Source organism: Protopterus annectens, chromosome 11.part0 (assembly GCF_019279795.1).
Source record: "Protopterus annectens isolate FY-2018-M chromosome 11.part0, PAN1.0, whole genome shotgun sequence".
NCBI lineage: Eukaryota > Metazoa > Chordata > Ceratodontiformes > Protopteridae > Protopterus > Protopterus annectens.
The window spans coordinates 124,022,637-124,039,972 of NC_056745.1; the positions used below are offsets into that span (position 1 = coordinate 124,022,637).

The window sequence follows — 17,336 nt, forward strand, 5'->3', positions numbered from 1 at the left end:
CAACTTCACAGATTTTTTTCTTACCACAGAAAAGCAAACATTTGCAGATATTATCTACAAAAAGATAATTTGTTGGTTTACCAGCTGCAGGTTTTATGGAAATTGATTGACTTTAGTTTTATGAAACACTTGAAGACCAAAGTAGCAAGCTAAGGGAGCAGAGTTTTTATTCCTGTAGGACAGTTATGGAGACTAAGTAGTTTGGAGATAAAGTTGCTTCACAGTATTGGTACAGCTTTCAGAAATGGAAAACTAATTAGCTCTTAAAGGACCATTACACCCTAAACACAAGATTTCATTTCCTCAGAATGCATTTCTGACCATAAAGAATGTTCCCATACTTATAAATGTTAAAAAGTGTGGTAACAGTTTTTCCTCTGTGGCATTTCTGTCCTAGTCATGAAATCTCATGGCACTTTCATCAGGAATTTGTCTCTCTTGTTTATGCATCATTTTATCTATAACATACGAACATATTTTGCCATGGTAGTAAGATTCCTGTGGCTATTTATTTTTAATTCGTACTCACTTAGGTTTTAAAGGATTCAGACTCAAAATTCACAATGCCATATAAAGTTAACATGTGTTCCTTTCACTGGACCAGTAGATTTGTTAAGCCTCTCGCAGTCTTATATTGATTAAATTTGATAATCACTGACAGCAACTTCACTAATTAGCTAAGCTTTGCAAGCCATGAAATGAGACACACTGACTGATTTGGCAAAGGAAGACTGCCTGAAACTCAGAAAATTTCCCTTTTTGAAAATTATGTTTTCAGCTATTTATTTATCCTTTTAATACCAATCTGTTAACCATGTAGACCCACTGGACAAAGTCCCTTTTCAGGGGTGACCCTGGAGCTGTGATCAAGGCCACTTTTACAAGAACTTTTCACAGACATGTAATTTGTAAGAAAAAATATGAGTCACCACAAAAGTCACTGACATTTTTACTCAGGATTCTAAATCTTGGTAATATTTTCCACTACTTCCATTGACATAAGTGTAGCTGGCTTAACCAGCTCCTGTGCCAGTACCACAGATTAACACCCCCACCCCTCAGCTCTTCAATTGAAGAGCATTTGAATAAAAATGCAAAACTGAAGGATGCCATGTCAGTTGTCCAGTGGACAGACCGACACACAGACCATCCCTCCCCAGCCACTTGGGTGCGGTTTTTACATTGTGCCTCTACCTTTCTTCCTCTCATTTTAGTAAAAAAAGAAAAGAAAAAACAAATTATTTTTATTTTAAATTATAGCAAACTGCTTGCTACAGTTTATATCCTCCAAGGACCATTATAGCGCTCAGGTTTTAGTTTAATTTAGCTTATACTCCACATGGAGCACTACAGTGCCCTGGTTTCAGCTTAGAAAAAATATTTCTTTTTTTTTTTTAATTTAAAGTATGGCAAGCTGCCTGCTACAGTTTTAGACCATACACAGAGTACTACAGCTGTCATGATTTGACTGCAAATGCAATTTAAAAGCTAGTATGAATTAAAGAGTGATCAGGATTGGCTGATCATGCCCCTGACACATTGCACCCTGGGCAGTTGTCCCGTTCACCATTTCCTAGCTATGCTACTGTCCATTCCAATTGAATGGGATCATGATATAACAATACAGAGCAGGGCATTGTAATCCCGTTGTCTGTATCCTAAGAGTGCATTATGGGCAAGAAGTAAATTTCCAGCAAAACAAAATGATGTCATCATGTCTGCCCTTATAAGTGTGTGTAGGTTTAGAAAAATAAAATAGGTTTAGACTACACAGAACACCATGTCAGAATAAAAGTACATTTTTCAGCTTCTCCCTGTAGTGGTCATTTACACAGATCCTTAGATTTAGTGGCTGATATAAGGAGACAACATATTTTATTTTAGTATGATTGGCCTTTTGTGCATTACAGTCATGGCTGGTGATCTCATAGTAAGGGGAGGTGCTGCAAGAAATAACTGAATGGATTAGGATGTGGAAATATTATAGCAGTGTGAACTTTGAACATGGTTACAGTTTTATATACATAACTGGTTATACACTGTTGCACATGCTGAACAGTATTCCAAGAGTAGCCTTACTGTTTAGAATGCATTGCAAAAGAGTTTTTTTCATACATGTGATATGACTGAATGTATTCCACTACAGTACCATGGAACCCAACATCTCTTAACACCAAAGTGGTTGGCCTGTTTTTTCATGAAGCTAATTTCCTACATACATAACAGCTGGACTTAGTCATTTTTATTCCCAGACTGCCTCAGTACCCATCCACTGTACCCACTTGGTATACACCTTAGATGTCTGTCTCTGATCAAATAAAAGGCATGTAAATAATGACCACAGTAGTGTATTTCATCTTAGCTTACTCAAACACACAGAACTGTGAAACCAGATAAATGGCTGCTTAATTGGGATCAGATGTCAGCAGGGAATAGTCACATTAATTACTTTCTGTGTACCCACCAGTTGTAGCTTCTTTTTTTTTTTTTCACTGACAGTGCAAGCCATTGCAACTCCTTCTCATGCACGCACACAATTTTGTTTCATGTTATTCAACTGTGTTAAAAAAAAGTTTTTACTTGTCCTTTTGTAGTTAATTTTATTTCCTTTTATCTTCCAATCAGAGAAGTTATTTGGCAGGCGTAAAGCAGTCCTGCCTGCACAGTATTTTTAGAAAAGACTGTAAGTTGTTTAGGAGTAAACCATTTGTGGAAGATTCTATGTCAGTGATGAGAAAGGAATTCAGTGAAGGAGGAAAAGAAGTAATTGATGTTACAGATAGCCAAGTCATCTGCATAAAAACCTCTGCATTTTAGCATGGGTAAACATTGAGTGCTTGATAAAAAGGTGACCGGTAAATACTTCGGACAGCCCTGGGGAGCATGGTATGAAAAAGGATGTTATTTACTATAGCATGATCAAGTTATACAGCGTTAGAATTTTTTTCCAAATAACATTTGAATCAGATGAGCCAATGTTATCCAAACCAAAGATTGAAAGGTCATACTGAAGTGGTGAGAAAGTGAATAAAAGGCTTCAACCCAGAAGTCCCGCCACAATAAGTTTACCTTGGTTTATGCTTTGTATGAAACTATTTAACGTTGTAAGTGATCAGCTTGTCAGATCTTATTTTATGTGGCCTATTTTGTAAGGATTTGATTCCTTGCATAAGTATTTTCTGAGACAGAAAATGCTGGTGTATTTTTCTTTTCCACTTTCTTGATGATTGTGCTACCATGGAGTTATTGGCAACCATGGGGGTGTCAGCCTTCTGTACTGAAGGTACGTGACAAATCACCTCAACACTATATGTGTCTATGTGTATATATATATATATATATATATATATATATATATATATATATATATATATATACATATATATATATATGTATGTATGTGTGTGTGTATATATATATATATATATATATATATATATATATATATATATATATATATATATATATATATATATATACACACACACACACATACATACATATATATCTTGTTCTCTGTGTCTTTTTATTTAAGGAGTGAGAAATTACATATATGTATTTTTAACTGGGATTTTTGTTTTGATTTCTGCTTGTATTTTACAGAAGTTAGCTTTTAGCTGTGGCATTTTGCATTGCAGTCTCTTGAAGCTTGATCAGTTCTCGCATATCCCTTTATCGATATTAGTGAAAGACATTAAGGGAGTAGTGAAATTGTAACCTTGTCGAAGTTCTGTGCTGTAGTGATATCTCAGGCACTCCAAGTAGTTGTAACTCATTTTTATTTTGTTCCATCTTAAAGTGCTCTGACAGGGGTGCACATACGGATGTGATTTTATTGTACAGATTAACACCCCCCCCCCCCCAATGCAGTCTGAGTCCATGGAAGGTGAGGTTATTTCTTCCTACAGTCTTACACCAGACATTTAGAGTGGCTGGTCTCAAAATTACTGCTAACTCTGCGATTATTTAGACAGAGTGTCTTAAGCTTTCTTCCATTAACACTTTCTGGTCTTGGTTTTTTGTCATGTATTAAATGCACTGCACTTTGCATTTTCTACTGCGCCTTTAAAATGGTACTTAAATTAGATTTTTTTGAAAAATGCAGAAATAGTTTAAATCCTTGCTGTCACTGCCATGTATAAAACTCTAAAGTAGAAGATATTGAAATTTCCAAAGAGACTGTAACCAGTTTATTGCTCCAGAGAGAGGGAGTAAGGAAAGAAAACTGCAGTAAATGATTGTACAAACTAAAGGAGCAGTGAGGTCTAACAGCATCCAAAGGTTATTATTCAGATAGGTCAGAAAGAACAAAGAGTAACAGACATCTTTCTGTGTGAGTTTTTTCCTTGGCCGAAAAATAAAATGTGATGGGTGACATTATATAAGGGCCAGGATGATGCAGTTGTAAGAGAAGCATCATGACATTTTATTCAAATCCAGTAGTGAGGAATCTGAAGACTTTTAAATGCCAAAGAAGGGGAGAAATAGTTAGTCATGCTTTTTTTCACCCTGATCCTTTTTGGGTAGACTATACTAGTCCAGTGAAAACAAACACAAGCTTAAAACTAAACCATTTGGTGGAACAGCCACAACAAACTTTGTAAAAAAAAGAGAAAAAAGCTACAAGCCATTTTTAAAAGATCTCCACGCAATGATTATAGAAATGATCTAAAACTGGTAAGTCCTTTATACTAATCATTAAGAAAATACAGAGCCAACCATGAACGTAGAGTTGTAACTCATTTATAACACAAGACCTTCTTCAGCTGTATTAGGATGTTTAGAAGTAACCAGAAATTCTGTTCCGAACTTTAATATTCTTGCGTAAGAATTCTCTTTCATTTTTATTCCCCCTCACCCCTCTTGCCTGTCCCTTCCATTCCTCTTCACACCACCCTAAATCACTTTGAACCAAGTCCTTTTGTCATTTTCTAAAATTAAAAATGTCACATCCATGGGTCCTGGCAACAGCACTGGATATCTACTGAGAAGTGCTAAGTCCCACCTAGCAAAACCCCTTCCATCAGCTCTTGAGCCCATGTCTGACCATTTGTTACAAACCTGTGGTGAGAACAGGTGTTGTGGTGCCTTTGCATGAAGCTGATCCTGCTACTGACTCTGGTGATTGCAGGTATATTAGTCACACTAGTGTTATTTGTATCTCTGTGGAATGTATAGCAGAACTAATAAATAGCAGCATAGGTGACCTTATAACTCTGGGGGGTAGAGTAGTTTAGCTTTGCAAAGGGTAGCTCAGGTCTGTTCAACCTAGTTAAATTCTTTGAGTTACACAGGCCATGAATAAGGGGCATGCAGTCCTTATTACTAAACTGGACTTTGCCAAGGCCTTTGACTGTTCCCTGAAGTTGAGAATATTGACAAACTCTCCCACCTCAGCATTAAGTAAAATAGTTTACTGAACAGGTAATTAGCTATGTGACAAAACGCATTCCTTTAAGGTCAGAGGTGTTTGCTCAGAAGTCACCAGGGATGTGCCAAGTGGGTCTATTGTGGACCCCACTCATGTTTGATGTATATTTTTTTTCTGTTTTGAAGGCTGACGTCTAGGGACTGTTGGCTAACCAAGTTTTCTGATTGCAAACTGGAGTTTTCAAGTTCCATTCTGGTACTCATATTCTTTAGCAAGGGCTTGACCAACCAGATGTTTGGTGCATTAGACATGGACTTATTCTCAATTTCAAGAAATGCAGTATAGTTTTTTGTGGTAAATCTGGCATCACAACTACTTACAATATAGGTAGCATTTAACTTGGATCTGACATAGGCATCAAAGTCCTGGATAACTATACTAACAGATTCTTCTTTGACCTCCAAATCTCTGTGGTAGATTTAAAATCCTTTTACCTTACACAGTTTCCTTTATGATATCTTCTCATAGTCCAAAGAAGGTGTGTGGGTGTTAAGTTCTTTACCCAGCTCCAGTGAATTGTGACCTCAAATACTTCAGCATGCCAGGCCTGTCTGTTATGAACTGCTTCTTTAAGACTTGTAAATTCATATACATTACTTCAGGAATGCTGTCCATCCACCTTAGCTTCTTCCACCCCTTTCTTCTTTTGTGTTCCGTTTTCTCAGCATCAATATTTTCTGTAGTGGATACTACTGTCACATTATTCTTCTGCAGTGAATCCTGTTGTCACATTATGTTGCCAAAATATTCGTTTTAGTTGTAAGCCTTATGATAAATCGACTGGATTTATCTCCTTAGATACTGACTGATGTATCTTCTTACAGTCCATGGAATTCTCAAAAGTTTTCTCTGACACGGCAGTTCAGAAAAATCAGTTCTTCAGCACAAAACTTCACTTATAGTTCAGTTCTTATAGCTTTATCTTATTACTAGGAAAACTATAGTTTTGACTATGTGGACCTGTGTTGACAATGCAACATCTTTTCTCTTAACTATGAGAAATCTGGATACAATTTTTTTCCTTCCAAAAAGCTAAGTGTCTTTTAATATCATGGCTGCAATCACTATCTGCAGAGATGTTTGATCCCAGAAAAATGGAATCTGTCATGGCCTCCACTTCTTTCCAATCAATTTGTAAAGAATTGAAAGGACCTGACGACTTAATTTTTTTATTGTTTTGTTGAGCACCAAGCCAGCTGTTGCAATTTCTACTTTCACCTTCATCAGCGCTATCTTAAATTCTTCCTCACTTTCAGCCATTATAGTAAGGTCAGCTGCATGTTTGCAGCTATTAATATTTCTTACAGAAGTTTTAATTCCAGTATATGATTAGTTTTACTTGATATATGCAGCATATAGATTGAAAATGCAGGGTGATATTACGTTTTGTCATGCTTCTTTTCCAGTCTTATACCACCAGTCAGTTATTCCATATTTGGTTCTAAACTTCTTGTTCTGCATACATATTTCATGAGATGTCTTTTAGTGATTTATTTCTTTATAATCAATAGCTTTTCCTTTCTAGTTAGTTTTTGACACTGTATTTGTTAAGGTTACAGAGATATCCCAGTCTGTAGTATTGTCCCACTTTATTCATCTCTTATTCAGCATTATGTACCAGACTACTGGTGTTTTGTCACCAGAAATTGGTGGTTACAGTACCCTTAGCTCCTGTAATAGAATAAAAACCCTGTCCCTCGGTGTTGTACATATTCTTGAAAGGTTGATGTCTAACCTTCATTGATATGAATAACCTGTTACTCTCTGAAATCTTCACCTAAATAGCACGATTGGTGAAACAAACACCTGCTGCAGAGACTATACCTCTATTACCACATCAGTTGCAAAAGATCAGGCAACATATATGTAACCAAAGGTATTCCCTGCTTCTGAAATAGGTCACTTTTACATGCCAAGCAGAGTATTTCCATGGCAGTCTTTAAAACTAATCTGTGTGATCACGAATTTTCATTTGGGATTTGTGTGGGGAAAATTACTTAGTGGGGGACACTCTAGCTGCCTAAATTAAGTTCAGGATAATGGAAGAAACTGTGAAATTTTCAGAGCTGCCTCAGACTTTCTTATTGTCTAATGCGTTATTTTAGGCTGTTACCAGCAGTAGGCAAAAAAAAAAAAAAAAAAGCAGTTAAGGTATTTTTGATAAAAATCTGATTTTCCTGGTATAGCCTCTTCAAAGGGTAAAGAAAAGCAACTGTGCTTCTAAGAGATGTGTAGCTTTTTACTGGCTTCTCAAAAATGTTGACACTTGATCCTGTCCAAGTCGAAGGAAAACCAAGAATTCAGCTCTGTGAAGCATGTAAAAGGTAGATTCCACACTCAGATCCTTCTGTTTGCCAGCATGAAGGCTGAATGATAGTGCTTCCAAAGTTATGTCTGAATATGCAGTAAATCAGCTAAAGTAGTTTCTAAGTATACATAATCTAAAATGCTGGAGATTCTGTTCATAAACAAGTGCTCATGCAAACATATTTCCAGGTGTTATACTCTGTTACAACAGTTTTTGGCATTCCCTAATTCAGCTTGTTTAGGAAATCCAGACAGGAAAATTTAACCTTTTCATCACTTCTTTTTATTATCCCTTTGGGACAGAAAAGAATATCACAACCTTGAATTTAAATTGCAGTACTTAAATTCACTTGACTTAAAAAAGTTATCCACAAATGGAAAAGCAATAACACTGCTGAAAGATCACTTTAATTTTCAGCCAACTTTCTTCCATAAGGAAGCCAACTACTGAGCAACTTATCTTCTTTAGCTGTTAATCAGGAACCCCCATGTTTCCAGAAAAGTTTGTTTGAAACATAACTCTCCTTCACTTTGATCATTTCCACATCTCCTTATCTGAATTTGCTTGTGGTTTTCAGTGCACGCCAATGCTGTCCCTCGACATAAAAAAGATGGAGTGCTATTTATGCATTTTACGTACTCTGCTTGTGTTTTTGAGATATTCACATTATCCATATTAATTCTACTTGTTTTCTTGTACTGCTTTTTTTGCCTTTGTCCTTCCATGTTCCAGGTTTTCTCTTCTATCCATGTAAATTTATAAAAAAAAACATTAAGAAAATCTTAAGTTTGCTTTCACACTCATTTTAATAGTGTAGGTTTAGATCAATGAAAAACTAGATTCTAATTATATTAGAGTGCATTGAAAGGAAAGAAAAAAAATCCATCCATCTCCAACCCTTGTCTCAATTTTTGCACACATGGGGTCAGGGTGTTACCTCAACAGTGACAATCATCTAGAGCCAAATAAAAAAAAACACAAATTATGATTACAAAATTAATTATCACACTTTAAAAATGACACCATCAGAAAAGTTTGAGGGACAGTGGTGGACAGTTTAAACTTTGACTAGTATGCCAAAGTCAGGAAAGCATGTTCCTGCTGTCCATCTCATTCTAAAGGATATGTCCATTTACTCCAGGATGTTAATTCTACCAATTTATTCCTCACTGACCTGACCAATTATTGAATATTGTGCTGTTTTTTATATCTTTTCAGCAAGCCATTTGAAAGTACTTGGAGAGGTGCAGTAATATCTTACTTAAGAAGTCATAGGGTTGGAAACTTTGAAATTTTCAGAAAGGCTTCAAGAACTGTAATTATATTCTGTTTGTTATATGTTATGAAAAAGTGACCTCTGTCTTGTTTGCAAGGCAGTGAATGATCCATTTCTCTATGAAAGTGTTTTCCTGGAAGGCTTTGCTGTGGAAGCCAAGACCAAATTGGGGAACTAATACTAAAAATATTAAACATAGAAAAAATGACAGATAAATAATCAGCACCTTCTAAGGTTATAAAATAAGCTTCCTCTTTTCGTAAAAAGCTATCATTAACTTCTTTTGTATGTAGTCTGCGTGTTTGTGTGTACATATATGCATATATACACACACACACTCCTTGAAATGCACTATAAATTTTGTGACACGTATTTTGATGGGTTCACTGTTTTTGATTTTTGTTTATAATATTAGCTTTTTCACATTTCCAGATATTTTAGTATCTCTGACACTACTGTCAGTAATCACAAGTCATCATTGCTAACTACATACATGGTGTTTTGTGTGTTGTATTTGTAGACTTTAAAAACAAAAAAAGTACTTTTCTTTGCTGTTGCTTTTCTGTTTCCAGGCAAATCAAAGACCAGGGTAAAAAAGTAGCCAACCTGAAGCACAAAGAACAAGTAGAAAAAAAGAAGAATGCACAACTTCTGGAAGAGGCAAGGCGTAGAGAAGACAACCTGACCGACAACTCTCAGGCACTGCAGGTAGGAAGAGCTATGCCTGATTAATCCGATTTTAGTTGTGGTGGTAGCACTGCTGATTCAGTTTTTCTCACATATTTAATGATCACTGGTGTTCTATGCCTGGTTTCCTAGGGGCACAGCACAGGTGTTTGCTGTGTGTGCTTTGGCACTGTACTTGACCTCACTGCACTTTATCTGTCTGACAGTCTTGGCAAGAGGATATAAATGGCAGCAGGTATTTCCTCTTCTCATCTGAGGTGGGCATTAACGGTGTAGTGTCAGTATGGAATTGTCACTTAACAGTTTTAATCAGGAGAAAACCAAGTCGTCAAGTCATACAAATGTATTTACACAACATTGTTTCAAAATACAAGTTTGTGTGTGTTGTATTCTTTCATATCTTTTGGCTTTAATGTATCATATTAATAAGTAAAAGGCTTGCTTTTGTGACCAAAAAATAAACTTTTGTTTTTCCCTGTTGTGGGAGATATGTACCAAGGGTGTCGTCTATGGAACCAGGGTGAACCTACATTTTTTCTCTCTGATACCCCCCCCCCCCCCCCGCCCACCAAAAGAAACACACAGACTTGTTCTTTGGCATGAGAAGGATTTAAAGTGCATACTCTATATCTATAAGTAGATAGTGTATATTGAATGTTTCATTAGCTGTCAGTATAGCAAATATGCATCACATTCCTGTTTCTTCAGCCGTAGCCCATTTGTTGCCCATAAGCCATATACTGAATTGCAGTGTTGAAAAATCTGTTTTCTAATTAATGGATGTTTGCATTTTTTTAACTGCTTGGTAACTCTTACTAGCACCCAGCTGACCTATTCATTCTGAGGGTATAGAGCTGGGCATTTGTGGGATAGGTGAGAGCCCTATGTCCCATTCATTCCTGAATTCTGATCGGCTCTCCATTCCTTGGTGAGAAACTGTTGGTATGGAGTAGGGCAACTTGCTGGTTCTGAGAGTTGGCCTGCTGTCTCCTTTTGGGAAAACTCCAAGCATCTCCTTTGAGCTCTGCAATCACTGTCTTCCAAAGGGAAGCACACAATCGCACACTGATTTCCCATCTGCTGAATATTGCGAATGCAGTATTGACAGTTCATATGCAGCAAACTCAAACTCCATGAACATCTCTTACTTCCACTCGGTGTCACCCATGTAGCAAACTAGAGCCGATTCCCCTCTCCCAGCATGACCAAGCTGGCAGAGGCTGCTCAGTCCTGTTCTCCCTGGCCAGCTCTTACAGACGCATGAACAGCTAGTCAAAAGCACGTTTGAAGTTTTATTCATTATAAAAGTGTAGTCATTGCGTCATGTAAAGCTAAAACAGAAGTATGCCTTTGAACTGTGATAAATGTTGAAGCAGAAAATTGATACAACACAGATTATATTTATGTTTGTCTGGCTTACACCATGAATAAAACTTGCATTTTATGTAGACTGTACATTTTTTTGTACAGTAGGACTTTAATATTAGAAAACCTGTTAGACATTAGGCAACATAATTACCATCTCAGTTATAAATCCACCATTAACTACACTAAGCAGATATGCAGCTACTGTAATATGCATATTCCTGCAGCTACCCCTAGAAAGTCGACTTCTTTACTACTTAGTACACCAAAGATGCATTTAATATAACTTGATCACTGCTGTGAACATGCAAGTTCAGTTTTTAAAAGTCATTTTTCCTCAGTTGATTGCAGATTTGAAAACTGTATGCAGGAAGGGGACATAATATTCTCATGACTAGGCCAGCATGCAGATATGATGTAAAATGTATTTTAACTCTTTGAATGATTCATATGAACTTATACACTTACTATGTGACAGCAAGAGCTGTATTTTCATATGGAAGCCATTTAAATTTGCTGGAAGTAAATATAGTAAGTCAGCTGGTAGGTGTTTTAACTGGTATGTTACCTTTCTGGTGCTGTGTAAACCAGAACTGGTATAGAGTAAAGCCCTTATCTTTGATAGAGTGACCTCATTCTGTTTAGGCATGTAACTCTATGCCATTTTAACATTAACAATCTTATGTAGAGCCCTCTTGTATAGAGTTACCCATTACATCATGAAGCTGTCCGTGCAAAATCCATTAGTAGAGTTCTCATGTAAAATATAGCTGCAACGGGCAGTGGAAATGTGGCATTATTAAGAAATGTAAGAAATTTTAAAGTAATGTCATTGTGTAACAGCAGTTAATGTTTGGGTGTGTATTTACTTGAGTGGTCAAATACAACCATCAGGTGTAAACAGTACATTACCCATGCTCAGTTGTAACCTACTGCTTAATAATTTTCTCCAGTTTAATAACATGATATTAATTCTGTTTCTTCTGTTTATTTTTTGTAACTATGCCAAATCATTTGGGAAAGGTTTTGATGTGCATCACATCCTTTGTTTAGCTCACTGTTTTCCCATTGCTACTTGCCCTTTCACTATCTTTTATACAATTGTATGTTGCATTTTATGTTGTATTTTCAGCACCAGTCATGGAAGAGCTTTATTTGGTCTGCACTATAGTAGCAAATGACTATGTAAAAGGATGTAACAAGTTTTGTATGCAAGCAGAGCTGAAACGGAGATGCACTCCTAAGGAAACTGAATTCACAGATGTAAGAGAAAACCAAACTCTGAATGTTGTGGCTTACTTGACATTTGAAACAGCCCACATCTGCTGTGCCCTTTTTCTGGTTCCTGTGCTACGTGAACCCTTAGTGCACAATAAAGGCAAAAAGATTTATTTCATAGTGTGGAGATTTGTGTGCTTAAAGGTGGGGTGGGAGTAGAATATTTGTACTGTGAAACTGCTGAAATGCTTTACTATTTAATGAAAAATTCAGGTTTGATAAAAAATGAACTGTTAACAACAAATGACAGTTGGTTAACAGTCACCACCTATTTTGGCAGGAGTGTACTCTGCTCTGAAGGCTGCTTGCATTTTGAGATCTCTTAGTTTCTTAATTTTCCTTGATAAGTTCTTATGGCATTCCATGAAGTATTGGTTCCTGAGGTCTGGGGCACACTATGTGTACAAGGTTCAGGGCATGCAGATTAATTAATTTATCTTTTTGATGTGGATTCTACCTCATTTCTGTCTTTCATATTAACTAAAAGAACAAATAGTACAGCTACTGTTGTCTCTGGGTTCACAAGGTGCAGGACAAGTTTGTGAGTGCGCTTTTACAGATCTTCATAACAAAATGCTGAAATATTTCAAAATATATTCTCCAGATCCCATTACTGGCCTTCCAGAAACCCCAGTGAGTAAACAATTTATGTGGACAGATATTCCTGTCTCCGGTCATAGTTGTGTGCTCTAATGTACCTAGTAACACAGACAATATTTGTCAAGGGAGTATTAAGTGCAGTAAAACCCTGAGGACAGAAAAGAATAAAACCAGAAGTATGTTTGATTGGAGTAAAGCAAAATTACATTTCTTCCGAGTTTTCTTTTATTTTAAATTACATATAACCGCAGTTGAGGATAAGACAGAGAGGTTACTTTTTGTGGTATTTACAATACGAACAGCTTAGTCTTTCTTTTTCTGTTTTGAATATTTAATTAAGAAAAGGTATTTGACTTGGTGTAGCTGTTAGTGGCTGACTGTTTGGTGTGGTATTCTGTCCAGGAAGTATGTGCTTTGTTTGTATACATCACAACAGGGGAATTAGCAGAATGCCCCCACCACAAACACGCATGCTCATAGTACACTGCGGGGGGATGTGTATGTTCCATGCTTTGTAAATGTACATTGCTTGTCTAAGACACACTTCTCATTAAGTTTATACTGTCTGTCACTCCTCATCAGCTGCTGCTACTAAAAATCTGTTATTTCCTGTGATATCACTTATTTTAGTGTCATCTTCTGTGTTATACTACAAATTTAGCATATGTGAAAGGAACCAGCCATTTAGGGAAGTTAAGGTAGCAGCATTGAACAATTGTTTTGGGGGGCTAAGACCATATGAAAGACAAAGCACACTAGAAGAGAGTGAATTTTTTTCTCCACTGTATCTTTTTCCTTCCATGTCTATTGATCAACATGTCCTCCTCCCACAGACGTTGACCCCATCCTTTCTCAGATGTAGGGGGTGCTACCTGCACTCAGCAAAAGCCCACTATTGGGGGCATCGTCTGACAGCCATGAAGGAGTTTGTTCTCCTACCTATGCCTGACCATCTACTGACTGCTGTGGAAAGGTATTCTCATCCCAAAGGCCGTAGAACATACTTCTTGACCTCTTAGGGCAACATGTCTGGATAACGTTAAAAAGTAATGGGAGGACAATGGTCCAAAGTCAAGGACCACTTTTCAATATTGCTCTTACAGACTTAGTTATTAGAATAGTAGGTTTTCATTAGCATGTATTCTCTGAAGGTTATGAAGTTTGAAACTTGAATGTCTGTCATTATTTAGTGAAAGCAGTGCTTGATTTGCCAGAAATCCACAAATTTTTATGAGGAGCAAACCAAAAATGAGGCAAAATTCTGGACATTTGAGAGGTATGCTTGAGGTTGTGGTTTCAATCCCTCCAGACTGGGGCTGTCCATGTTCCAAGATGAAGTGTAATTGTCCTCAGGCCAGGGAACTACCTACTTACTCAGTTCTCTGCATCCTTGAGGACACCTGGAATCGAATGAAGTTAAGTTATAACACCTCCCCCAGGTTATTGACTTGAGCACTGCAAGACCATAGGGTGTCCTCTTTCATCCCCAGCACATAAGCCTCATAAAACGTCTGTCAGTGGCTTTGGTCCGAAAAGACCACATCCCCATCTATGGCCAGTGTAGCTGTGTAAACCTTCACTTGGACAAGAGTAGATGGTCAACTGGAAACCACTTCCCCCTTCCTACCCCATCAAGATTGGCAAGCAGGAGTAAGTCATTCAGTCCTACCCTCTTCCAGTGGCAGAGAATCTGATCATCCTGGTTATGGTCAGAGCTTTTGCCCTCTGTGTATCAGAACTGGGTGTAGACGGTGAATTTTGCTAGAGTTTTTTTTTTTTTTTCAATTGCAGGCATATAATTCACTTAAATGAAAGTTGTTTCTTGACAACAGGAAGTGGTTAAGGAAAATCAGGTGTAGTGGGGTTACATCAAGGGCAGAAAAGTGAAAGTAGGACTGTAACATAGCGGAATCAATAGGGAAAGCTAGAACAGTTAAGATAGCGTTAGTAGACTTTGTTGTCATTAAGACCAGGTATCTGAGAGGATGGGTGTTAACAGGGGAAATGTTCCAGCGAGCCAGCAGAGTAAGAGTACCCTGGGTTGGGGAAGGGCAATATCAGTGGATGTAGTAGGTGAAGAAGTGGATAGAGCACAGAAGGCACAGATTATTTTGTAGATATTTTAAGGACAAGCAGATGATAACCATCTTCAAATAAAAAAGCTCTTTCTGGAAGTTTGACTGATTGAGCATATGATCATCTGCAACTGATTCTCTTTGCATCTGTTATGATTGTGCTCGCACAACTGTACATACTGGAAAGCTGCTCCATGGAGCGTGCATTCATGTAATAGCAGTGTTTCACCTTAAGTCACATCTCTAAGGCAGAGTAGCCTCTAAAATATTAAGAAATAACTTTTTACTAAGCAGCTGTAATAAAGGGGAGAGTAACATGGTAAGTTTAGGAGTAACTGTTTCACTAATATTCCGTATCCAATGACAATCTGCTGGTATGACTTCCCAAGCATTATGGTCATTCCTAGAGTGGACATTAAGTCTACTCTCAGACAAGGATATTACACAGTGCAGGGCTGTGTGGAGGAGCAGCCAGTACTGTTTTCTGTTCTTTTTTTGCCACTAAATCTATTCATTTGTCATCTAGCTTTCTTTCCAGTCCTTCCAAGTGACTTCAGAGAATTAAGAACCATTTTGGGAACTTTAGTGTAATTGATAAAACTAGATGTGTACATACTTGCAGGGTTGTTTAAATTCAGAATTGTTTAGTTAACTGTTTTCCAAGGCCAATGGTGTCAAAAAAATTACCAGTTCACATTTTTATCCTTTGAGGGTGAATTGAATACAGTGTGACAGTTTTAAAAAAATCTCTTCCATTTGGCCTAGAATTGGGAACCCTTTACCAGTGCCTGAAAAGCTTTTCAGAAGAAATATAGAAAAATAGACTTGGTGAAAGAAACTACAAGCAGAGGCCAATAATCATTCAGAACCCTACCATCTCCACCAAGGTGGCAAGGATATTGAATCAGATGAGGCTTTACATTTCTTATCCCTGGTCGCATGGCCTGTGTCTAATGTGTCCTCTATTGTCCTGACCCCTTTAGAAGCAGACAGTGGGATGTCATTCCCTATCATTGGTTGGGCTTCTAGTGACTTGAACAAGACCTCCAGGTCTGACATCAGTTTCCAAGTAGCATTAACAGATGTCTGCCCTTCATACAGTAACAGATGAGTCTTGCACCCAAAAATTCCCAACCTCTGGCATGCAGAAGGCCAGAGGACTTGCCGTGTCTTTAGCACATACCCTCCTGAAGGAAGGAGCCTTATTACAAGGACAGTATTTCATGAATCAAGCACTTGTCCTGCTGGAGTTCACCATGGCCTTTGCTGCCTTTGATTATTAAATGGTTTGGGCTGCTTAACATGGAATAAGCCCCAAGGTGGTACAGCTTATGCAGCTGTGAACAGCTTTGAGGATGTATATGAATATATGAGCCTCATCTCCATTACTGTAAAATACCCCGTAAAATCAGGTAACTCTAAACCACCTTGTTCTGTGGGTAGAATCGGCTTATCTCATTTAACGCTTACCCTCTTCTCCTCCTGCAAAAAAATTGCTTCAACTCTTCATTAACTGTTATCCAATACTTCATATCTTGCTGATTAATACCTGGCCTATATGTAAGACTAAAGGGACTTAACACTTTCACTACTTGTATCTTACTATCTATATCCATAATCAGAAGTTTCCAGTTTCTCGTGTTTTTATAGTTTCCTCCTACATATCGTTAGCTGCTATAACAGAATCCTTTTTTTAAACAAGAAACATCTTTTTTTAATTCATAATGAATGACATAGGCCAGTGGGGAGGGCCACTACACGAATTATTAATGCATCTGTGGGCCACCATTACGAGTTAAAAATAGGTACAGGCAGGGTTGCCAGATTTCTGACTGGTCAGGTAGGGACAAAAAAAAGGTCTTTCACACTTGTGTAGAGACTAAAAAAAAAGGTCTTAAACACAAGTAGCTCCATGTTTGGCGATTTTTGATTGGCCCGTATACTGGTATACGGGCCAATCAAAAAAATAAATAAATAAGAAGAGGAGGTTGTTTTGCCAGGATTAACCTGCAGTGCAGGACTCTGGATCGGGCTGCTGATCCTGGGAAAGTCCCGCTCAAATAGGAACATCTGGCAACCCTGGGTTGCTAACATCCTAACCATATCTCCCTTCCATTTACTTCTACCTTATTTTTAAACTCCACTTTAATTTATCCCACTCCCTAGCTATATTTTCAGAAAAGATTCTATCTTCTGTAATAGCACCTGAATAATTCCCACTACCCATTCCTAAAATTCTCCTCTCTTCAACAGATTGGTGGAAAAGTGCCAGTGTCTCATTTTTTATTTCATTACCCTGTTTTTATTTTAGCTATT

At 37.5% G+C, this 17,336-nt stretch overlaps 1 protein-coding gene across 1 annotated transcript in view; it reads left to right on the forward strand.

Annotated features, from left to right (window-relative positions):
• Positions 1-17,336, forward strand: part of ERC1 (ELKS/RAB6-interacting/CAST family member 1) — a 3,640,161-nt gene that overhangs the window by 1,724,846 nt on the left and 1,897,979 nt on the right. Inside the window, exon 18 of the mRNA XM_044087500.1 lies at positions 9,588-9,723. Within this exon, the coding sequence (XP_043943435.1) occupies positions 9,588-9,723 (136 nt within the window). The remainder of the gene's footprint in view (positions 1-9,587; positions 9,724-17,336) is intronic.